The 26,100-nt window shown below is 40.9% G+C and overlaps 1 protein-coding gene across 3 annotated transcripts in view; it reads right to left on the bottom strand.

Annotated features, from left to right (window-relative positions):
• The window catches only part of Txndc11 (thioredoxin domain containing 11), a 56,985-nt gene that overhangs the window by 24,923 nt on the left and 5,962 nt on the right, over window positions 1-26,100 (bottom strand). For 2 of the 3 annotated variants that reach the window (XM_028778341.1, XM_028778343.1), the window contains exons 3-5: window positions 23,201-23,298; window positions 17,368-17,497; window positions 5,524-5,617 (exon numbers count right to left, since the gene is read on the bottom strand). In XM_028778341.1, coding sequence (XP_028634174.1) covers window positions 5,524-5,617; window positions 17,368-17,497; window positions 23,201-23,298 — 322 coding nt within the window. The remainder of the gene's footprint in view (window positions 1-5,523; window positions 5,618-17,367; window positions 17,498-23,200; window positions 23,299-26,100) is intronic. The other variant, XM_028778342.1, reaches the window with a different exon arrangement.

Here is a 26,100-nt window from a genome sequence, read left to right as displayed (position 1 = left end):
GGTGTGCACCACCACCGCCCGGCTGTCAGTATGAAATATTAAAACCAGTTTTATATTAAGAAGAGCACACATCTTCTGAGCTATGAATCACATCAATAAGGTAAAATGTTAACCTTTCAACTGCTATAGGAAGAGTAAGAATAGCTACTTTCATTAGAAAACAGAAGGCCAGGCATGGTGGCTCAGGCCTTTAATCCCAGCACTTGGGAGGCAGAGGCAGTTAGATCTCTAAGTTAGAGAGGCCAGCTTGATCTACAGAGTGAGTTTTAAGACAGCCAGGACACAAGACAATACCTCCTAAACTTCACCATTAGAACTTCTCCAAGGTCAGGATAATTACCATCAAAGATGTCATTTCCTCCCCACTCCTTCAGAAAGAGATATACATTCCAACTATAAACTGAGCTTATACTAATTGTCTCAGATACCTACAGCACCTGGAGTTCTGGGAGCAGTGTACCCAAGGATCCCCAAAGAACAAACAGGCTAGAACTGAAGAAGGCAGAACTCTCAGACCTCCAGAAGACTTCTGTGTGAGCTAATCTCTCAGGGATCTGAACAAAGAGGAACAAGAGAAAATACATACAGACACCTAGTGATAAGGGCAAGAGAAAATGCATACAGACACCTAGTGATAAGTATGTCATGGTCTATTCCATAACTACGTATCAGCAGATTAAGCTACATGTATTTAATCGGCATGATTTACCTCTAGGGAAATTTCTCTTCTGGGCATTTTTTTTAACTTCTTTACATCGAGGTTACCTGTGACCTTTCAATAGGCAAACCAGTGTGACCTCTATTTTATTCTTATTAACTTGGTTTTCTCTCTCTTTTTTTCTTCAGGGTTTTAGATAAATTGGGAAAGTGGAAATAAGATTATGCTAAAAGAGGGTAACAACTGTCCCATGGTAACTGGTGACTCCTTCCCCAGTGCACTTATGATGACAACTTCAGACTCCAATGACAAACATGTCTATCAAATGAAAACCCTTATAAAAATTTGTTTTAAAAAAGGACACAGTAGCCAGGTGGTAGATAGTGGCATACACCTTTAATCCCAGCACTTAGGAGGCAGAGGCAAGAGGATCTCTGAGGTTACGTCAGCCTGGTCTACAGAGTGAGTTCTAGGCCAGCCAGGGCTACACAGAGAAACTCTGTCTAAAAAAACAATGCCCCACCAAAAAGATGCATTGCAGAAATGTTTCCTATGTATAAACTACTGTGATATTTGTATGTTCCCCTAGAAATGTAACTTTGAGGTTTGTATATTTTCATGATTCTTCACATAGAGGCTAAAGCAATTAGCCTGAGAAGGTGGCTAGTCTGAACATGGGCTTACAAGCCCTCCTCCACCTATTTCAGGCTGTACTGTGTGCTAATCAAGTCAGCCACGTGAGGTGTTTCGTTCCCTCAAGAATAAAGTCGGGGCTATTTCCAGGCCACACTGGTTTGCCAGTGTTTGTCAAGACACTGCTAAGCACAGAAAATCCTCTCTTGTGAGCTGGAAAAAGAGGGAAAGCAAGATGCAGTTCCAGATATATTATTTTAGAAGAACATAAACTCCAGAGCTAAGTAGCTGTTGTCACGCATCTCTGTGACAGGAAAATATACACTCTCACAGCAGCAGTCCCGTTCATTAGATCAGAGCACAGTGTGAAGCGCTCAGATACTTCCCTTCAACCTCCTTCCTTTCCACCCTCTGAGAAGGTGGCTAGACTGAGAATGGGCTTACAAGCCCTCCTCCATCAATTTCAGGTTGCACTGTGTGCTAATCAAGTCAGCCATGTGAGGTGTTTCTTTCCCTCAAGACAGCCCTTTAAAGCCATGAGAAGCACCCCTGCCTCCCTCCCTGTAATTACTGGCCTGTAATTACTGTAGAAGGATCTCCGCATTTTAGAGCTAAAGCGTCCATTAGAGGCTACTAGGGCAAAGTTCCTTTAAGACAAAAAAAGAAAATACATGCAAGCCACTAACCCCACTACTAAATTTTCATCTTTTTCTTTTTAAAGACAAGGTCTCCTTCTGAAATCTAAGCTGGTCTCAACTCACAGGAAACCTCCTGCCTCCACCTCTAGAGTTATAGGAGTATAATCATGAGCCACTATTGCCAACTAATTTTTTTTTTCTGTCCTTTGGTTTTTTGAGACAGGGTTTCTCTGTGTAGCCCCGGTTATCCTAGAACTCATGCTATAGATCATGCTGGCCTCGAACTCACAGAGGTCTGCTTGCCTCTGCCTCCTGAGTGCATGGGTTAAAGGTATGCACCCCCCCAACCTGCCATATTTCTTTAAGAAAAAAATAATAAAGACTGTTGACACCGGATGGCTCTAAGAACAAGACTCTGCTGTCTGGATGAGGCTGTTTTCCTTTAGGTCCTAGGTCCAGGCCCACAGTTAAATACTTAGCACTTGGAAATGACCAAGTATTAATGAGAACCCACTAAGACTTACACTAAAGAATCAAAAAGAAGCTTTAACTAAATGAATAATCATGCTATGAGTGAGAAAGTGAAGGTAAGTGTGATCCTATGAACTGATTTCAAACCAATTTCCATATTTAACATAATTCCAACCCTAATCCACCCAAAGGCGTGTGTGTGTGTATATATATACATATACATACATACACACACACACATATATATATATACACACACACCTTCACAAGAACACAAGAACTAGAAAAAGTAGAATCTATATACACTTTACCAAGTAGTAACAGCTTAGAAAGCCATTAATTCATCATATTTATGTCTATAAAAATTATCACCTTGAGCTGGAGAGATGGCTCAGTGGTTAAGAGCACTGAATGCTCTTCCAGAGGTCCTCAGTTCAATTCCTAGCAACCACATGGTAGCTCACAACCATCTGTAATGGGATCTGGTGCCCTCTTCTGGTGTGTCTGAAGACAATGAGAGTGTACTCACATATATAAAAAATAAATTTTAAAAAGAAAATATGCACACACTTCTCTTATGTGTACCTGTTATTAACAATAAGATAAATAACTCCCTCCTAGAGTCAGAGGAAAGAGGGGAGTAACTCCAGATGCTCAGGGCAAGACCCATCTTAGGTAGTCCTTCAGGAGATACATATTAAGGACAAAATAATTCCAAACATTTCATGTCTTCATCTTAAGAAAACAGTTCATTAAGCATAAGTGGGAACTTAGTCACTCAGGATGAGCAAGTGTGAATCTCAGCTCCTAACACTGTATATACAGCAAGATTCGAAGACCTGGCTGTAATCTTAGCACTGTGGGAGAACATAGAAAAGGTAAATTCAACCGCACATGTCATCAGAGATGTTGTCATGCAACCACTGATCAAATCACCAAGCATGTTCATCTTGTACTTCTGAGGTGTCTGGCTTTGTGTGGTTTGTGATACAGAGAAAGAACCCAGGGCCCCTGAGCATCCTAGAGGGAAGATTCTACCAGCTATACCTTTCTCCCAGTTTTTGTTTTATCATTTTGTACTGTCTTGCTGTTTTCCAAAATTGTTCTCAAATGACACCCCCCCCACCCCGCCACCAGTAGCTAGAACTGTAAATGCCACCGACACGGCTGGCTACAGTAACTTTTGTGTCCACGCCTCCCTCGTGTCAAAACAAGGATATTGTTTTGTCCTCGTCTAGCTTGAGGGAAGAAGGGGAAGGAAGGAAGGCTGCTGTCTTGTATCTGTAAAGGCTTTTCCATCTGAAAAACTCCAAATGAAAAAGCAGTTTAAGATGAATGACTCTTTTCTTACTAACGTGACATAGCAGAATATGAGCAATGTAAACAAAAAGCTTTTTCATGATCCTAAAATAGCTCTTCAGCTCAAGAATTTAAACGCTGCCTTCATTTTAGGGATTACTACATTCCCTTTCTTATATAACTTTATTTATGGTCTTTCATGAAGAGCTTTGAATGTGTGCTTCTAAACTTACTTAAGTTGTGTTTTATTTTTAGAATTCAAACTTCGAACCAGACCTAATGATACAGCCCTGCTATCTCGACTCCTTGGCAGGCTGAGGCAGACCAATTGCAAGTTCAAAACCATCCTGGACAACTTAGTGAGATCTTGTCTCAAAATAAAATCAGCTGGGGATGTAACTCAGTGAAAGAGTGTAAGACAGAGGATCCGATCCCTAGTACAGGGGTTTACTAAGTCCTACCAGTCACTGGGAGCTCTGCAACTCAAGTCTTTCAAGTAGACAGGACATACTTATATAACAAGCCATTTTCCTCCTCCAGTACCTCCCAGACAAAATCTGAGCAGAGTCAATTCTCTATGCATAAAACCCCAAGACAATGTGCACATTAGATTGGTTAGCCATACAATCGTTTGATATAATAATGATGTACTATTGTAAGGTTTTAAACCTGAAATAATCTAACACCCAGTAAAAACAGATGGTTAATCTATTGGGATAATGTGGAACAGCACTTAAAGTGATCACTCACTTGGCAAATACCCAGCCACTAGAGAAAAACTCATGCTCCCCACCCCCAGAAACTGAAATTTAAAAAGATGTTCAACAAATTCCTTTATAATTACATTCATAAATGCATCCACGAGTTATGTAAGAAGTAGGGAGAAACAACAAAGAACAATTTAGGTTCAGGGAGGGGCTCAGTGGACACTGACTGGACAGGACCCTGAGGGGTAAGAGTCGAACAGGCTCAGGGCTGCTCTGCCTTCTAGAGAGGACTAACATTTGCAAGGTATCTTGGGAAGAGGAGAGCAGAGACTGAAAAATAGCTAAGTGCCCATTGTCTAGTCCAGATGTGAGTGAAGCACCACCATGGTAACAAAAGAATCAAAGACAAGTACATTGATGGATGTATCCAACAGAACTAACAGACAGACTCCACCATGACCTTGAGAGAACACAAAGCAATATGGAAAGAGGAAGAGGATATGGGATTAGCACACAGATGTGGAGTATGAAGAGTGAGACTGACACAGGCTCATGATGTACTGTGGCATACCTGTGACCTTTGGTACCCGCCCTGTGAAGGAATGGTCCTGAGTTATATGGCATGGCATAGACAACTATCAACTAGGTAAGCACTGAGTCAGATCAAAACCTGTCACTTCACACTAAAAGATGACAACAGCACAAACGAAATTTAAAACACAACATGGTTTGTCTCAGAGGGTCAAACTCTATTTATATAATAATATGCTATATCTAATAAACAATAGATCTGATTATTTTATTAATTTATTTATCTTTAAGCAGGGTCTCCCTATGTAGAGCAAACTGGCCTGGAGCCCACAGAGATCCACCTGCCTCTGCCTCCCAAGTGCTAGGATTAAAGGCATGCGCCACCATGCCCAGCAAGAGAATATGTGGTACAGTACAATGCTTTATTAATTGAAATTAAACAAGAGAGTTATTTATTAAAAATATATTGAGAAAAGGAACCTAGCAAATTAGAAAATATAACTATAAAGATACTATATGCCAAAACATATAGAAATCAGTGTATCTCTGTTTAATGTGCCAATGTCTTAATACAAATTCATTTTACCTTTCTTTAAAGAATGCAGTGCTGAGGTGAAGAAGGTCAAGTAACCAGGAGGCTGGGGTGAGCCACTGAATTCAAAGTAGCCAAGTACTCCAGGCTGCAGGGACAAGAGTACAATTAGGTGACAGAGGCATTGTCAGCCGTATGAACAGCTGCTATCTTAAGTACATGAAAACGCACGATGCCAGGCATGGATGGTGAATACACTGCCTCATTTCATTTTCTAAATCTGACGCCCAAGGAATGCTGTGTGTGGGCTATGGTGAACTTCTTCTTCATTTAGCCAGCCCCTGGGGTGAGGGGAAGGAGTGGAACAGCCTTCCTACTGTGCTCCTCCCTCCCTAAGCAGATCTTCCCACTTTTGTTGGCAGCACAGAGCCCTGGCAGCTAAGCCCACAGGTTCCGATTCTCATTCCTTGTAGCTCTGGGTCTGTCGTGTCAGCATTAACCAGTACTCTGGGTCTGCCGTGGTCAGCATTAACCAGTACTCTGGGTCTGTCATGTCTGTATTAACCAGTACTCTGGGTATGTCGTGTCACCATTAACCAGTACTCGGGTTATATTATACCAGTAGCATTCACTGTTCATTTCTTTGGCTTCTCTTTCAGTCACTTCCTCTCTCCTTTCTCCCTTTGGTAGAAACCAGGTTATATTTGACTGGCCTCACCTGTAACCTGGTTCCTCCTTTTCTTCCACATCCAACACCACTGAGTGGCAAGGCCCTCTCTGGTCTAGTTAGCTAAGAAACTATGGCCCTGTTTCTCCACTATGCTCAAACTCAATGCCATCTGCGTAATCTACTCGACATTTAGCACAGAATAGCCCTTCAACATGCCAAAACAATCAGCTGTTCCCCACCACACACCTGCTTTGCTTGCTGTCTTTGAAGGTGCCATGGCACCCCTGTTGGTTTGGTTCTGTGGCAATCACATCTGTCTAAAGACCCTAGCAGTTATGAGATCCTTGAGGAATGAATGATGGAGCTAGAGTCAGAAGATACAAGCTCAAGCCCAGGCTCCAGGAGCTAAATGCATGGTCTTGGGGTGATCATGTAAGCAATGGTTTCTTACTGGAAGCAGTGCAAATTCTTCACATGGTAAAAGTAAAGGGAGAGCCCATAGTCATAGGATTAGTCTGATGAAGATGAGCCCTTTAGCCCGATTCCCTCAGCACAGTGTTCTTACAGGTAATTAGAAAGGCAGATCCTTGGGACAAAACTGGATTAAAAAATTTGAGACAAAAATTTCCTATGTTGATAATATTTAAAACCAATATTAACCAGTGATGGCGGCTCAAGCCCGTAATTCCAGCCTTCAGAAAGCAGACAGTATGCCAGCCTGTTTTACACAGTTAGTCTAAAGTCCAGCCAGAGTAACAAAGTGAGACCTTCTCACAAAAAAATAAAAATAAGTAAAAATAAAATTAAAAAGCAAAGAAAAGGCACAGCATGGTGGTAAATACAGGAAGATAAAGAGTTCCAGTTGCCCTTTTTAAAAGATTTATTTATTTTATGTATATGAATGAGTACACTGCAGCTGTCTTCAGACACACCAGAAGAGGGCATCAGATCCCATTACAGATGGTTGTGAGCCACCATGTGGTTGCTGGGAATTGAACTCAGGACCTCTGGAAGAGCAGTCAGTGCTCTTAACCCCTGAGCCACCTCTCCAGCCCCAGTTCCAAGTTATTATATATGAGTTTGAGGCCAGCCTGGCCTGTAGGAAACTGTTTCAGACAACAAAAAATTGTTGTATTCCCCCAACACCCCTCCCCAAATAGTATACTGCACAGAGGACGTTTCTGGTCTATACTGAGGATTCTCTTCAAGCTAAACTATCTGGTTAACTCTCTAGATTTAATTAAGTCAACTAGTCTTCATTCTGGGGTGGGGGAGGGACCTGAGATGAAATGTTTAATCCTAACATCTAGAAAAATCTAGCAAATAGCCTATTTCTCAAACTGAGGAAATAAGGAAGCTGTTTTTTCACGTCATTTGCAGTACTGGGGATGGCACTCAGAGCCTCCTACATGGGTAATGACACACTCTCCCATGTAACACCAGCCCCTATAAAAAAGCAAATGCTGGGGCTGGAGAGATGGCTCAGTGGTTAAGAGCACTGACTGCTCTTCCAGAGGTCCTGAGTTCAATTCCCAGCAACCACATGGTGGCTCACAACCATCTGTAATGGGATCTGATGCCCTCTTCTGGTGTGTCTGAAGACAGCAACAGTGTACTCATATAAATAAAATAAATAAATCTTTTAAAAATTCTAGAAACTAAATTTTTTTTGTCCTAATCTTTCAGAAGGCCTTAAACAAGCCAGCCTACAATGGATTTACAACAGAGCAGCACATTGTCCTCTTAAGATTTCCAGCCATTCCATAACAGCATAAGCTTTCCTATCAAGAACAAAAAACAACCTTTCAGAACTTCTAGGAACTGTTAATATTGTACGAAAATAGAAACTAATATAATGACTCATTTGAACTTCTTTAATTTCTGATCACTCTCCTAAACCAAAGCCAAAGGAATAAAACAGTTCCAAATATTAATAAATAAATGTTCCATGTGGATTTCATTTCTCTTTCCACATCACATTACCACGTCACATTACCATACCATTCCATATCATAGAGGTTCATGAAAATGGACATGTGTATTATGATCCACAGATGATTTATCTATATCTATGCATACATGCAATTACATATGTATAAAATGAACATATACAGAATACAAGCTCTGATTCTCCAAGGGAAATCCCAACTAAATCTCTTTTTCTAGTTACAATTATTTATTGCATTTGCATGCATGTCTATACATGCTGTGGTGATGTTTGGGGGTCAGAAGACAATATTCAAGAGTCAGTTCTCTCCGCTATGTGGGATCAAATTCAGATGTCAGGCTTGGGGACAAGTGCCTTTCTTTACCCATTGAACAGTCTTTACCAGCTTCCATATTAAATCTCTGAAAATGAAAAGCACCTGGACCATGTGTAGTGCCCTCTGAAAATATATAGCTACAGTTTATTCTTACTGCAGCAAGTTTTAGCTGTTGACAGTGGTAAGCATGAAGCCAGGGCTTTTGTGTGTCCTAGGCAAACCCTATACCTCATGTCTACACGCCCAGCTCCACTGCTGCAGCACATACTGTGTGGATGAAGGAACCTCTGCATTCAGGGGAACTGACATTGAAACTGTCAAGTAAGTAGTCTGAGCAAGCACAATGCAGAACACAGCAAAAATCATTTTCATTCCTCACTGTCAAAGGAATGAAGAACAGAAGCTTCACACTGTACGAGTGAGTACATGTTAAATAAACTCTAAAATACTACCTATTTAAAACACAACCGGTGAGACAGCAGAGACAGTTGAGCAGTTATGAGAATACATGGCTCTTGCAGAGGACCTGAGTTCAATTCCCAGCACATGTTGGGCACTTTACAACTGCCTGTAAGCTCCAGAGCCTCCAACATCCTCTTCTGGACTCTGAGAGCACTTGTATTTATGTGCATCCACCACTCAGTACGCATATAACTAAAAATAAATAAAACTATAAGAGGTCTAGTCTATCCTAAGTGCTAGCTAAGATACAATTCTGTGGCTGAGTACTGAGATGTGAGAACTGGTATGTCTGATAACATAATCTAATATTAATACTTCAAAATAATATAAAGAGGGTAGTAAGGTAAGGTGATAGTTATCTGTTAACTTCTATTGCAGATTGTCTAAGTTATGAAACACCTCTGGTTATGCTGTAGGTAAAGAAAAATCTGCAAAGTTCCCCAAACTTGCAATGTCTCTTCAACAGAAGCCATGTCATTACTTAACAAATAACATAAATTAGCTATACATATCTCAATTCCTTTCACATGTCTTGCTTACACCTAAGTAAAAACAAGGATGAGGAACAAATATATCTACATACAAACTTTAGTAGACTTGTGTTTTTGTGTGCAGCTAAGCACACACCTATGAGCTAGCTTGCAAGAGACAAATCCAATCCTGTATTTAATGCCTTCACAGATCCCCTTCTGGAGAAGATAGCTAAGGACCTGAACCAACCTGGTACTGAGCAGCAGGCACCAGGCTTAGGTTCTGGTGATGTCCTGTTGTCTCTTCTTATTCCCAGAGGCTTAACCAGCTTCCCAATAAAGAAACCAGCTGTCTATCTTTATTTCTTTTCTTATTCTTTTTTTTTCTTTTGGTTTCTCTCAAAGAAGGTTTCTCTGTGTAACCCTGGCTATTCTGGAACTCACTCTGTAGACCAGGCTGGCCTCAAACTCAGGTATCTGCCCACCTCTGCCTCTCAAGTACTAGAATTAAAGGCATGGACCACTACCACCCAGCTACAGCCTACTTCTTGTTCAGCCAACTGACAGAGCCATTTGGAGACATATTGGGGACAGTCCTGAAACCTCATCTTTCACTGTCCTTTTTCCTTGACCAAACAATTCCATTCCTTGTTGGAAGCTCTCTACTCTGTCCAGCTTCCTCAGGTCTGGTCTGGCCAGATCACACAAGGTTCATCCTGTCTAGGATCTTTTCCCAGTGAAGACTTCTTGTCTTCCAAAACAGCCACACCCTTCCCCTGTTCCCAGATCACTACTCTCACTTCATGGCACTTACAATGTCAAATTGCCTCATTCCCTAGGGTTGTCCTAACAAATTACCACAAATCAGGGGCTCAGAACCACAGCAATCACTTTCTCTGCTCTCTGGAAAATTGGGTCTGTGCCCTGCTTCAAAGCTGAAATGCTCCAGTATCAGCCCCAGTCTTCAAAGTCCTTCTCTTCATACCAGCTGCTATTCCATCGACACACCAGTCACCAGATTTAGGATTTCATCCAAAATTCTGAATGATTTAATCATAAGACCCTTAACAGATTACATCTGCCATTTTCTTTTCTTTCCTTTCCTTCCCCCCCACCCCACCTTTTCTTCCATTTTTTCAAAGTCAGGGTCTCTCCAAGTAACCCTGGTTTGTCCTGGAATTTGCTACATAGACCATGCTGGCCTAGAACTCACAAAGAGCCACCTGTCTCTATCTCCCAAGTGTTGGGATTAAAGGTGTATACTACCAGGCCCACAGGCCCTATTTTTAAATAAAGCTACATTGTAAAGTTTCATGCAGACATGTTTATCATGAGGACATTAATCAGCTACTTAGTACCTCTGCTTGTTTTCTGAGGCCCCCTTAGCATACTCAGAAGTATTAAGTTTTACCCAGCAATTGGGGGTGGTTGTCCATTTGTTGTCAATCTATGAAGCACAGTCTCTCTTGTTCATAATTAGACTTCCACCTCAGAGCTCCTGGCACAGAGCAAACAACATACATTTGACAAAGTTCCTTCATCAACTTTAGTTTAGTAAAAATCGAGACACAATGAATGATGGGTTATCCTTTGACCCACTTTGTGTGATTTAACTCTGTTGCGTGATGTAGACTCTTAGTAGCTGTTTTAGCAAGGAGGCAGAAACCAGCTACTTACAGAAGGTCAGCAAATCCTCAATATCTCCTGCAACACATCTGTTACGGAAGCAGGCACCATTTGCAGAATAGTGTAGATTTTGGCAGATGGCACACACCCTCTAGTGGTCTAATTAATAATTACCTTGCTGTGTTTTAAAAAAACTTGCCCCTTTTCCCATACTTTCCTTTTCTGACTTCTATATGTCCGTGAGTGCATACATGCATACATGTGAACCACATGCATGCCTGGTGCATGAAGGGATCAGGTTCCCTGGATCTGGAGTTATCAATGGTTGTGAATCACCAGCTGGACGAGGAGACCGGAACCCGGGCCCTCGAGAACAGCCCTGTGCTTTTAACCTCCGAGCCGTCTCTCCAGTCCCCTTGGTGTGCTTTTTATTAACAACAATAATTTAATAAAATACATAAATTGATATATATGTACATCTTATTGCTATATATTTGCACATATTTGTAATTTTTATAAAATACTATATAATTGTGATAGAAATTTTTCAGCAATAAAAAGCATCTCATCATTCCTATCGATGCACTTTTACTCACTGGCACTTAAATCATTTCTGCCTTGGTCTTAATTCATTACAAAGCCTTCCTAATTACAGTATCATAACTATGAACTAACAGAAATGCTGCATACTTACTCAACACTCAGACAGACTGGTGAATAAAAGCACTATGATATTAGAAGCCAGGCACTGAAGTTTTTTGGTAAAATCTCGGGTTTTCTCTCACCTAACAATTTGTCAATACTCTACTTACCCCACCCCATCCCCACCAAGATTTCTAGGCCTTTTTTTATCCTGCTTAATTTTAAAACAATTTAGTTTAAGAATAAATTAATAAATATATGCCAAATAATTTCTCTTAAGTAAATTATAGAAATTCACAAAAAGGTTTAGAAACTATTTTGGCACAAATATAAAATAAAAGTTCTAAATAACAATATTATTGACATTTGGTAGGTAGGTTGTAAGGTAAAACTCAGATGATTTTGGCCATGTGATTTAAAAATAAAGTACTTGATAGGAAAGCAACCAATACTGAAGAAATGACATCTTAAGAAAACAAAACAACAACAGAACCCGACTAAAATTAGAAGAAACAAAACCAGTGGAAACTTCACATTACTTACTAAGTCCTATTCCTCTTTCAATCAACTTCAAGACCATCAAAATAACCATGACCCACACCCTGACCACATCTGCCTTCTGTAAACAAGTGAGCAGGACGAACTGCCTGAGCGACAGCAGGAGATCTGGAGGAAGCACAGTCTACTGTGCTTGTGCGGACATGACTGACTTAAAGCTCTCGGCTTCCTCTGCTGTGCCCTGGGAAAGTTCACTGCAGTTCCTCACTACATACATGAGGTTCACGTTAGTACTTTGTTTATCTAGGAAGAAAAGTCTAAGATCCTACAACCTCAATTTTGTGATTATCATACACAGACCACTCTCACTCTGCATGATAAATTCTGACAACTTAGTAACCAGCAATAGCAAACTATTGCTTTAATATGCACTGAGAGCCATGGCCTTGTCCTTTATAGTTTTTTTTGTTTTTGTTTGTTTGTTTTTCGAGACAGGGTTTCTCTGTGTAGTCCTGGCTGTCCTGGAACTCACTCTGTAGACCAGGCTGGCCTTGAACTCAGAAATCCGCCTGCCTCTGTCTCCCAAGTGCTGGGATTAAAGGCGTGCACCACCACCACCCGGCTTTTATAGTTATTTCTTAACATTCATAAAAACAAATAAAATTATAGCCAAATTAAAAGGCCAACACCTTCTGAATCTTTCTCTCATGAAAGAGAGAGGGGGGAGGAGGGAGGGAGAGAGAGAGAGAGAGGGAGGGAGGGAGGGAGGGAGGGAGAAAGGAAGGAAGGAAGGAAGGAAGGAAGGAAGGAAGGAAGGAAGGAAGGAAGGCAGGCAGGCAGGCAGGCAGAAAGAAAGGGATTTTTTTTTAAGTGCCAATAAAGAAACTAAGTATTACTGGGCATGCCTTTAATCCCAGCACGTGGAAGGCAAAAGGCATTCACCACCACTCCTGGCTTACCTGGTGTCTTGATTTGAACAGAGGATCTATGTTTTGACCTATAGTGGTCAAAAGTCAATCAATAGAACCTATCACTATGACAAATCTAAGAAAAGAATCCAGGTTTGATTTACAACACGGTAGCTCACAATCACCTATATTTCCAGCCCCAAGAGATCCAGCACCTTCTTCTGGCATGCACAAGTATTGCATATACATGGTACACAGACATACATGCAGATAAAACACTCATATACATATTTAGAAAAAAGAAGTCTAACATAGATGTCACAAACACATAAATGCCATTCACAGCTTCTAGGAGGAAGCAGGCTATGTCCAAGACAAGAGAAGTCTTTAAAATTCAAGTCCCATCTGGGTAACACTCATTGTTTCCTGTATCAAAGACGACTACATTACTGCAGTACATCACTTTAAGTAGGTTCCACAGTGGTGAGTCTGACAGCAGGGCCATGACAACACTTGGACCATGCATGATCTCTGAAGATATCACTGAAATGCAAATAATAAGGGTGCAGAAGAAAACACCAAGAATTTGCACACCTTTCTCTCTTTGGTACAGATACACTAGTAACACTGAAGCAACAAATAAAAAGGACTTGTAACGGGCTGGAGCGATGGCTCAGTGGTCAAGAGCACTGACTGCTCTTCCAGAGGTCCTGAGTTCAATTCCCAGCAACCACATGGTGGCTCACAACCATCTGTAATGGATCTGATGCCCTCTTTTGGTGTGTCTGAAGAAACCAATGGTGTACTCATACCATATATATATATATGAATGACTTGTAATGTCTCTGAGTTCCTACTTTCTTGTGTGGTCCTAGTTAATTAGAGAGGCTGAGGAAGGAGGATCATCAGAGCCAGTATGAGCAACACAGACCATCATCTCAAAAACATGAGACAAAATATTTCCTTGACCAGAAATATGTGAACCTTCTGAAAAACTCTTTCTAACCTTTAAACACCACTGAAGGCAAGAGTATCAGAAGGATTATCTAGCCAAATAGTTGTATTTAGAGAAAAAAAATGTAAGTAAAGCTTAGGTATTAGACTTGATAACATTATCTGAGCCCTTTACCTATGACATGTGCCCTCTGTAAGAAATGAAGCAGACTGAGCCAACAACAGAATAAAGCATTTATTCCACAAAACTCATGCCCTTCGTTTCATTCTTGGAATCCATGATGGAAGAAGAGGACTAATTTCCAAAGGTGTCTTCGGACATCCATTTGTGCATGTTGCAAGCTTTTGCCTTCAAATGCACTCATGTGTGACACTGACTCACACACACACACAACCATACACAAATGGATTTTTTGTTGTTGTTTTGGGTTTTTTTGAGACAATGTCTCACTATGCAGGTTGGCTTGGAACTCAATAGGTAGACCACATAAGCCTTGAACTCAAAGAGATCCACCTGCCTCTGCCTCCCAAGTGCTGAGAATAAGGGCATGGACCACCACTGCCCAGCTTTAAATATAATATATTTTAAAAGAAAAAAAATCAATGCAGCAGAGGGGTGAAGATGTAATTTAGTTGGCAAAGTGCTTGCCTAAGGTCCAGGAAGCCTTGGGTTAATGTCCAGCCCAACATATATTAGGTGTGTTGATGCATGCCTATAAGCCCAGAACCAGGGAGGTGGAGGCAGGAGGATCCATAAATTCAAAGTCATCTTTTGTTACACAGCAAGTTTGAAACTAGTCTGGGCTAGACTTAAACCCTGCCTCAAAATAAACAGCAAAACCAAAAGAATAAAGCCTTCCTTCCTCTGCCACAAGTGCCTCTCACGCCTTCTCGGGTGTAGACCTGATCCTTCTTTACCACATTTGTACTGAAGACTCGCTGAAGTTTTATGCTATGTGCTGGTTTTTTGTAGCTCCTCTCTCATTTCTCTTTTCCTTTCCTTTCTAGAGGATCGTGAGCAAAAACTTGAATAAGAAAAAATTGGGCAAAGTACTGTACAGACTTGGTACAGGGCAAGACAGAGGATAGCGGCAGCTGATCTCTGCAGATCACTTTTTATCACTGTGTAGCTCAGCCTGCCTCTGCCCTCCTGAGTACTCAGAGATTTGTCTTATCTAGGTTATTTCTGCTCTATAAATGAGACAAATGAAGGCTTAAGGAGATTTAATCATCAGCCCCAGGCCACAGAGTCAGGTAATAGCAGAGTTAAGCTTTGACGTAAGCCTGACATCAGATTTTTCACTAGTTTGGAGAACTACCTCCAGTGACCCAGGTGCTAACTGCCAATCCATAGAGCACTGAGGCAGTAAGACTGCTGTGGGTTTGAGGTCAGCTTGGACTAACTACTAACCCTACTCCCAAGACTCCCTCAAAACACTGCCCCCATCTCAAGTCCCCAAAGAACTCAGGAGGTGAGGAATGGGATCACTGGCCCTAGATCAGACTCAACTGTGCTTGGAGCTCAAGGTTGGGCTGGGACTCATGAGATCCTACCTCAAAGAAGGAAACTCAGGCAGTGGAGAGAAGATGGCTTAGCAATTACGAGCACTTGCTACTCTTACAAAAGATCAAAGTTTGGTCCAAACACCCACATGGTGCTGAAACTCTAGTTCCAGGGAATCCAGTGCCCTCCTCTGGTCTCCAAAGGCACTCACAAACAACTGACATACACAGACTCACAAAAACACACACAAAAAAATATTTTTCTACAAACTATTTTAACCTGAATGTGGTGATGCGCACCTTTAATTCCAGTGCTCAGAGGGCAAAGGTAGGTGGACCTCTGTGAGTTCCAAGCCAGCCTAGTCTACATTGTGAGTTCCAGGATAGCCAGGGCTATGTAGAAAGACCCTGTCTCAAAAGAAAAAAAATAAAATAAAACAATTTAAATAAATGAATTTTTAAGTTATTTTAAAAGCTAATGCAAATTAAGGTTTAGGTTTTTGTTTTTAAAATATGTATGCTTTGCTGGCCTAAATTCACTATGTAGAACAGGTTGGCCTAGAAACACGATCTACCTGCCTCTGTCTCCTAAGTACTAGGATTAAAGGCATACACTACCCCACCCAGCAACCCAAGAGAACAAAACCTTATATAACAATAATAATAATTTAAGAGGTATTGAAGCTGGTAACAGGCCCACAGGGGAAAAAAGTCATGTTAGTAAGGTAAAATATTTTCTGTAAAAAGGGCCTTGACTATAGAGAGTTCCAGGACAGCCAGGACTACATAGAGAAATCCTCTCTCAAAAAAAAAAACAAAAACCAAAAAGACTTAAATAAAACAGAAAGGATTATATTTGCTATTTCTGTTATTTTGGTTTTTTGTTTTGTTTTAAATAAAGATTTGTTTTAGTGGCTGGAGAGATAGCTTAGTGGTTAAGTATACTGGCTGCTCTTCCAGACAATCCGGGTTAATTCCTAGCACCCACATGTTGCTATCTGTGATTCTAGTCCCAGTGTAACCCAAAACCCTCTTTGTCCTCCTATGGGCACCAGGCATATATGCAGTGCACAGGCATACAAGCAGGCAAAACACCCATACACACGAAATAAACCCTTAAAAATGATTTTATTATTTATTTATTTATGTGTATGTGTGGAAGCCAGAAAAGGGCTTCAAATATCCTAGAAGAACTGAAGTTACAGGAAGCTGTGAGCCACCTGACGTAGGTGCTGGGATTGAGGGTGAGTCATCTACAAGAGGCACAAGTGCTCTTAACCACTGAGTCATCTCCCCCACCTCAGACCCGCAGTCTTCCTTGTTTTGAAAGCTAAACTAAAACTGACAAGAAAAGCCAGGTCCTCATTGTGCAATATTATAGGGCCACAGAATATTCTTAGAAATGAGTAACTGTATAGAAACTATGAGCTAATTCCATATCCTAGTCAACTGTGAGACAAGACCAACATCTGTTTAAAATCTCCAAACAAAACAGACAAGAGTTTGCAAGTATTCTGGTCTTTTAAAGCTCACTTAGCCAGCTATCTGTATAATTAGGATCTCATGGAGCTCTTAACTGGGGCATGAGATCTCTTGGAACTAGAGTTACAGTCAGTTTCAAGTCACCTAATGGGTGTAGGGAATTAAACTGGGGTCTCTGAAAGGACAGTACGTGCTCTTAATTCCTAAACCAGCTCTCAAGCCACCAATGTAATTTTTTTAACTGCTGAAATCCAGGATACTTTTTAAAGTATGAAAATGTCACAATGAAACCTACTATCTTGTACAATTAATTAATACACACCAAAATAAAACAAAGTAAACTAAAAACCACTTAATACAAAAAATCTAGTTCAACCAAGTAAAAAGGATTGGGAACAGGAGATAAGAAAGATAAGTACCTCATAGTTCGAGAGAAAATCTAGCAATTCTGATTGAGATGGGATGTAGAGAAGCGGTTTCATCACCCGGCGAACAAACTTCTCAATGTAAACAGCACTCATGGGGCCTTTGTATTCGATTGGTCCAAAACTAGTACCAAAAAATAAATAAATAAAAACAATATACCATGCATTAAACCAGTAATGTGTAACAGAAGCCATCAACACGATACAATGAAAACATCTTTGCTTTAGCAACTGGTTCAGAGGCAAGCAACCTGCTTTGCTCAGGAGGTGAACAGAGAATCAGCATTTTAGGTGAGAAAGATACAAGCACTTCTATGAGATCAATCTTAATCCAGCTGCAAATTAAACACTATTCTCCAAAAGAAAAATTAGTTCCTATAGTATTTCTACTAAAAAAAAGAAAAAAATGGCTGGCCTTGGAAACTAAGCACATAGTAAAGAAATCCAGGATCTTTGCTATAATTGTCAACACGCAGAGACAGATTCCTTTTACATGAAACTGTGAAATAAACATTGGGCACTTGACTCTTTGCCTATTAAAAAGTAATTACTAATATTCCCAAAGGCACTCAAAGGATCACTAAGTGAACCTGATACCTGTTTAAAGTATTATTACAACAGAACACAATAGCAAGGATAAAGTCAGGAGATGTGTAAATGATCTTCCTTCTGGTCCCTTATGGCTATGCTTTAGGATACAGCTATGAAACAATAACACAGGGATCCTCCTAAACTAAACAGACTTTCATCTGGCTGCTTCAGTGTCCTCCTAGACTCATCCAGAGTCTCTCTAGTCTCTCTCAATGGCCTACAATATACACAAATGTCACTCAATGACGGGGGAGGGACACAGGAAATTCAGCAATTCTACAACTATTCTTTTCTCTACAGAGACTGACACTTACTGTTTACTGTTAACAGCAGCAATGCACAGAGCTCAGGAAAGAATTACATACATGCTGTACTCATGATGGGGTAACATAGTTATAAAAACTCAAACACATGAGAGAAACACAGTTCTTCAGTGAATACTGCAGGACACAACAACAAAGGAACAGAACGGTGAAAAGAAGTAAGCACGGCATTCTACAAGCATAGATGGGTGACAGAAGTAAGAACTCCATCAACTCAAGGGGCTGGGCATGGTGCTATACACCTTTAATCCCAGCACGTGGGAGGCAGAGGCAGGCGAATTTCTGAGTTCAGGGCCGGCCTGGTCTACAGAGTGAGTTCCAGGACAGCCAGGGCTACACAGAGAAACCCTGTCTCGGAAAACTAAAAAAAAAAAAAAAAGAAAAAAAAAAGAAAAGAAAAAGAAAAAAAACAAAAAAAACAAAAAACCCCAGCACTCAGAAGGTATTATGGACATAGCTATATCTATATTGTATCTATATCTATACCTGTTTCTAAATTTGTACCTGTAATGACAATTCTGGAATTTTTGTTTCTTTAAAAAACACAGATTATAAGAATGTGCTTCGTTTTAATCCCAGGTGTGGGATATGGGGCTGCTTTGTAGCAGTTGACTATGACTTGCCCTATGCTCTAGCAGAAGCATGGTTTTGCCATCTGCAGATAATTTCTGCGATTGTGTGACATCTGGATTTCTGGGAACTTTTCAGAGGATACATAGTGCCTGGACCTCTGAGAGGCGGGGTTGGTAGTTGTTGGTAGTTTAGGGAGGCTGATTGTGGTTTGCTAGTAGCTGTAGTCAAAGAACAAAAGGAAAGAAATTAGATTCCGAGGTTTTCCTATTTCTTCCCTCCCTTCTATCCTTGTTTCTCTCCTATGTTAGGGGTGAAACCATGGGAATAAAGGGTGGGAAAAAGAAGAACCCACAAAGTAGCAAAGACAGGCTACATATATCTGTATCTGTATCTGTATCTGTATCTGTATCTGTATCTGTATCTGTATCTGTATCTGTATCTGTATCAAACTGGAGGCCAGCCTGGGCTATATTAGAACCTGTCTCAAATATACTATGGATGAATGAATAAATGAATGAATGAATCAATGAATTAGACAAAAAAAAAATCAAGAAAGCATCTGATGACATATTTTGTCCAGCAAAAAGGGCCAATTCATGTAGAAATCTCATCTGTTCAAGGTCTCAGGCTTTGCTAAGTTTTCCTAGCAAAGTGTCCTAGTGAATTGTAGAAAGCAACAAGATCTCAAGATGCAAGTGTACAAATATTTAATCCCAAATTGCAGCCATCAGTGTAGGCTGAGTGGTCTAGAGCTCCTGGGCACTAACAGGTAGTGAGAACCCATTCCATGTTCCAAACTTTATTTCATCAACTTTGGGATGGCACCAATACAAACCCCAAAACCTGTGCCACAAAGCAGAAAGCTGCTAGTTTAAGCAGCTCAAAGATAAAAGCATTACAGCAAATGGGAGCAACAGCAGCAAGGAAATACACCACCAGCAGCATCTGCTCAGCCATGAGCCCCAGGATGGACAGGTGACCATTTGAAGCAGGAAAAGCTTGTGAGTGCCAGGAGTGCCCAGGAGCACACAGCTAATGGAACCAATCATGCATATGCACATGTATAAAACTGGTCCCCGAGACTCTCAGAACATGACAAGGCTCTTCAGGGAGTGAGTGTCTGTACCTCAGCACTGTTGTACCAGCACACCAGATCCTAAGTGATAAACTGAGCTGAAAGGCATCTGAACAGACGTAAGCAAGTAAAGCAGCAGGCTAAGATGAATGGTAGGCACTTCAAAGCCCCAGTGCAGAAAACAGGGTACTAGGATAGGTATCCTCCTTTTAAAACAGTATTTTACATAGTAGCTGTGATGATTTAAAAAAAAAAAAGAAAAAAAAAAAAAGTCCTCTTGGGGCCATAGGGAGTGGTACTATTAGGACGTGTGGCCTTGGAGTAGGTGTGGCTTTTTTGGAGGTGTGTGACTAAGGGGTGGGCTTTGAGGTCTCAGAAGCTCAAGGCAGTTCTCTTCCTGCTGCCTACAGATTCAAATGTAGAACTCTCAGCTCCTTCTCTAGCACCATGTCTGCCTGTACGCTGCTATACATCTGCCCAGACAATAATGAACTAAATCTCTGAACCTGTAAACCAGTCCCAATTAAATGTTTCTCTTTTATAAGAGTTGATGTGGTCATGGAGTCTCTTCACAAACCTTAAGACAGTAGCTCAGGCTAGCTTCAGATTCACAACAATTCTCCTGCTTCAGCCTTCATAGTCTCAGTTTAAAGGAATGAAGCACAACACTAGCTTGAACTGTTGATTCTAAAGTCTACAGAAGCTGAGAACACAAACAGCTATGAGCCTCTCAAAATGACCTTCATCTCAATTCAAGGGAACGCTCATTTTAATGCCACATCAACTGGAATCCATCTCTAGCAGCCTACAAGATTTTAACCACCCCACTGGACAGAGCCAAGGAGTAACATAGGGACCTTAGTAGGGTAAATGCACCACCTGCTTCAGTACAGTGCTTTCTCCTGACCTCTACAAAGAAGGAACTAGGCCTGAGATGGCCACTGGGACTGTACCTTATATTTAAGAATCCCCACTTGAGCCTTTAAAGCAGAGGAGGAACCTACTGAACAAGAAGCAGAGTGGGGAGATTTGAAACTAATCTAAATGGCCACCAAGAGAAGCTAGCTTGTTCCTTTGACTCCACAAGCACTTCATATACAGTGGAAATTTGAGGGTGGAAAATGTAGTCTTGCCTAAATAATATTAGTTGTTGAGGAAAACACTGTGCAATGCACAACAGTCTATTCCAGAGGTGTGGAACTGGGAAGGAAAAGGCTAGAGAGTCTATCACTAACAGTTTGCTGATGATTACTATGAATTCCTACTAATGAGACTCAGGAAGTACATGAGAAGAGGAAAGCAAACCCTAAAACTAAAGCTCTCACTAATCAAGTTTTTACCATTTGGCCTTTCATAGACTTTAAGCCAGTCACACTGACTGAAGCCTAAATGCCGTCTTTTGCCCTAGAAGACTAAGGTTGGAGTATCATCAGTTCAAGGCTAGCCTGGGATACAAAATGAGACCACCTCAAAGATTAAGATAAATACACTGGATGGGGTGGCACAGCCTTTAATCCCAGCACTTGGAAGGAAGAGGCAGGCTGAGCTCTCTAAGTCCAAGTCCAATCTAGTTGAACACAGTGAACTCCTGGACAGCCAGGGCTACACAGAAACCCTGTCTCTAAATAAATAACCCAAAGCCAACTTTTTGAAACATCACTTAATATCCATAGTATGGTCTTAGTACATCTGCAAAACCAAAAATTAACATAAATACAGCAAAAGGACTAGCTTAAAGCCAAATGTGGTGGCAGATGCCTGTTTTCCCAGCACTTGTGAGAGGTTAAGGCAGGACCACTAAGTTCTAGGACAGCCTAGGCTACAGCATGAGAGCCACCAAAGGAAGGTTTGGCAGCACATGCCTTTAACCTCAGCACTAGGGAACAGAAGCCAGCCAATCTTTCCAAGTTCCAGACAACCATGGCTGATATGGTGAGTTCCAAGCTAGCCAGAACTACATAGTGAGATCCTGTCACTACCCACAAACAAACAAACCAACAAATAAATAGTGAGGTCCTGTCACCACTTCACAAATTAAACAAACAAACAAACGAATGAATTAACGAATGAATGGATGGATAGGCTGGAGAGATGGCTCAATAGTTAAGAGCACTCTCTAATCTTCCAGAGAACCTGGATTTGATTCCCAGTACCAATATGGTGGCTTAGAGCCACCTACAGTTCCAGGAGATCTGCTGTTTTCTTTTTCATCTCCTTAAGCTGATATGTATATAGCTCATATGCATATATTAAGCACACACAAAGAATAAATAGATAGATAATAAAATCAATCTTGGGCCTAAGAGAGATGGCTCTACAGTTAAGAAGATGTAGCTGCCTTTGGGAAGGACCAGAGTTTGGTTTCCAGCAGCTATGCCTAGCAGCTCACAATTATCTATAACTCCAGCTCCAAGGGCTATGACATTCTGAATTTACATGTGCTCGTAACACACAGACACACACATATACATATAACTAAAAATAAAAGATTAAAAACAAGAACAAAATAGCTTAAAATAAAAACCATAGGTAGCTTGTCACTTTAGGCAAAATGAATATATCTGGAGACTGAAAAAAAAAAAATCATGAAACTTGAGGTCTCCATCCTCTGCCACTTCAGAAAGAAATGGTACTGCATCCCTCCTTCTTACTGCAAGGCTAGGGACTGAACCCAAGACCTCTGAGGAAACTAAATTAATATTTCCAGCTATTTGGTCGAGACTAAGTTGTCCAGGTTGGCCTCAAATAATCCTCTTGCCTCAGCTTCCCAAGAAGCTTAGATCATTGGCATAGGCACCATGCCTAGCAAAAGCTATTACCTTGAGCATGCTACACTACCAGGTTAACAAGCTGAGGGACAGGGTGTACTTCTGTATTGTGTAACAGTTTTGAGTAGCTAAAATGTACAGCCATACAATGGAGTAATTCATCTTTTAAAAACAGTGCTGTTGCATACATACACTGATGTAAACACATATATGTTCACAGAAGTGAGAGAGAACAATTTCAGAGATAACATTATGTTCTTTCCAACTGCATTTCAGGCTTACAACTAGAGGACAGAATATTTCTATATTCATAGAAAAGGACAATCAAAATAGACTGGTTGCACAGAGCTAATGTAATCATAAAATTCCTTTAATTTTTTAAACTTATTTTTGCCTATCTGCATTTTCTCAATTTTCCACATTGACTAATACATTTGTATAAAAAAGTTCCCTGATAAACTGATGGATACAAGTGGGACTGGATCACAAGTCCTTACCTCCGATGATACAGATGTATCACAGGAAAATAGAAGAAATGCTTCTGTTTTCTGCATTTCCCCTGGTTCCACCAACAGTTTATTGCCACAAACAACACCTGCAGAAGCAAAACAGGTTTCATATGACTAAGAATAGCAACTCAACAGTTACCAAGACTCACAATTGTAGAAACGGAACTACTTCCCCCTGCTAAAACAGAAGGTATTAAACAAACAAACACACACTGTTTCAAGCTTTCGAAGGTGACATTTTTCACTAAAATAAAAACTGCTCAGTGGTAGTTTATACTGGAATCCCAACTCTGGGGCATGGGGATCAGGGGAAGGGGTAGAATGGAGTGGGGCAGTGAGGAAGCTGGAGTAGGTGGATTACCATGAGTTATAGACAGGCTAGCCTGGTCTGCAGAATGAATCTCAAAAATGAAAAATAGGGAATGGAGAGGTGTCTCAGAAGAGCACTTGTTGCTCTTCCAGAGGACAGGATTTGATTCCTAGCACCAATATGGTGGCTTGAAACCCTCTATAAGTCTAGTAGCTCCAACTCCAGAGCTTTCTCCAGGCATCTGATGGACAGACATATGCACAGGCAAAACAGTCATATATATATATAGTAATAATAATAAATCCTTCTTTTTTTCTTTTAATGAAAAATAACCAGGTGTGCTTTTAATCCCAGGACTTGTGAGGCAAAAGGAGGCAGATCACAAAGTTTGAAACAAGCCAGGTCTATAAAGCAAATTCCAAACCAGATAGGGTGACATACAAAATTCGTCTCAAAAATAAATACATAAATTTCAAAGAAAGACAAACCCTTCTCCATAGTTCAGCTAGGACTCTTTGAGCCTGTCACCAGAGGAAAATTACTTGATTTAATGTTAAAATGGATGTGCAATACTTTGAAAAGGATTTGATTAATTTTATTTTATTATTTATTTATTGAGACAGAATCTCACTATGTAGCCTTGGCTGGCCTGGAGCTTGCTATGAAGACCAGGTTGGTCTTGAACTCTTAGAAATCTTCCTGCCTCAGCCTCCGGAGTGCTAGGATTAAAGGCATACACCACCATGCCCAGCTGAAGGGAATATTTTAGGTGGGAGTAAGGAGTGTCGTTCAGTGTTAGGTCACTTGTTTTGTTTTGTTTTCTATGCTTATATACTGAGTGCTTCCCCAGGGCTCCTTTAGAATTCCCGTTTCCTTCCTGAGAAGTTGATAGATGATATGATAATGATATGATTACTTTCAATTTTCAGATCATCAGGCTTGACACAAAGTGCCTTTAGTCACTAAGTCATCTTGTCAGTTGTACGTGTGTGTGTTATGTATGAACATACTATAAACACAGAATTCATACATATACACATACACACACACACACACACACACACACACACACACGCAAACGCCATGTACACACAATCTCACGTAGTTCAGGCTGGCCTCAAACTCACTATATAGATGTTACTACCTCCCAATACTGAGATTCCTCTCAGGAAATATGAACTATATAAGGAATGTACATGGTATACTTTGAGGTAGACAATAGTTTAAAAGGCTTTGTGGACCTGGACAGGACACCTAGCCACCATTTTAAAATATTTCTTCTTTCTAGGAAAAACAACTGAGAGCTCTGAGTGAATTCTGTAGCTCAGGAGCTTACCCATCCAAGTTAGCTCAGATCATGGTTCTACAACAGCATGGGTCCTCAGAATCTACAGACTGCTTTTTGCTTATTACAATAGTTAAACAAAGCTACGATACATGGAAAGCAAGGTCCTGAGAGAGGTCCTGCAATGCTCAAATCTGCTGTGCATATGCCAAAGTTACCCTGTCATCCCACAGTAGTTTGAAATGCCTTCCTAGCACTTTTTATCCAGGAAAAGTCTGCTCTGTTACAACCTAAGCCCAGATTCTAAGCCCATCTTACATGTGAATCCAAGGGTTCGGGGACATTCTGAGGAACGAGACTACTGTATAAACTGAGACAGAAATTCCTCTACTTAGTTCGGGGCTCTCCCAGGAGCTGTTTTCTATTGTGGATCCAGTTATAAAGTCCCTGTGGGATCTGAGCCCAGCTCTTCACTTTGTACCACAGGTCTCTATCTGTAACTGTCCCATTCACAGTGACTCTACATTAACCATAATGCTTTGCCTGTGCACTGACAACTCAAATATCTAAGATTTAGCTACAGATTACTTTTCCATTTTCCTACCACCTCTTTTACAATTAGTACACTACATTACTCTGAAATCACACACATAGACAAGTTTTGAAATATAAGTTGCCTCACATGCAGAAAAAGGGGTACCACAAAGTAGTTATTTTCAGTTTTGTGTGCTGTGGTGCACACCTCTAATCCTCAGGAGAATGAGGCATAATTATCAGGAACTCAAGACCAGACTTCACCACAAGAAACACTATCTCAAAAATTAACTGGGGCTGGTAATTGGCTCAGCATTTAAGAACATTGTTGCCCTTTCAAAAGACAGAGGTTCAGTTCCCGGCACCCACATGGTAGCTCACAACCACCAACATGTAACTCCAGTTACAGGAGATAAAGTGCCCTCTTCTGATCTAAAATTATATATATGTGCATGTGCACATGCACACACATTTTAATTTACCAAGGGGTCAGTGAAATGGAACAGCAGGTAAAGGCACTTGCCACAAAAGCTTTAATCTTTTTTTTTTTTTTTTAATTTTTCAAGACAGGGTTTTTGTGTAGCCTTCACTGTCCTATAACTCACTTTGTAGACCAGGCAGATCCCAACTCAGGGATCCGCCTGCCTCTGCCTGCTCTGCCTGCCTCTGCCTGCCTCTGCCTGCCTCTGCCTGCCTCTGCCTGCCTCTGCCTGCCTCTGCCTGCCTCTGCCTGCCTCTGCCTGCCTCTGCCTGCCTCTG

Source organism: Grammomys surdaster, unplaced genomic scaffold (assembly GCF_004785775.1).
Source record: "Grammomys surdaster isolate TR1022 unplaced genomic scaffold, NIH_TR_1.0 334, whole genome shotgun sequence".
In the NCBI taxonomy this organism is placed as follows: Eukaryota; Metazoa; Chordata; class Mammalia; order Rodentia; family Muridae; genus Grammomys; species Grammomys surdaster.
The sequence above is the reverse complement of the archived record's forward strand: the minus strand, read 5'-3'. Positions and strand labels throughout refer to the sequence as shown.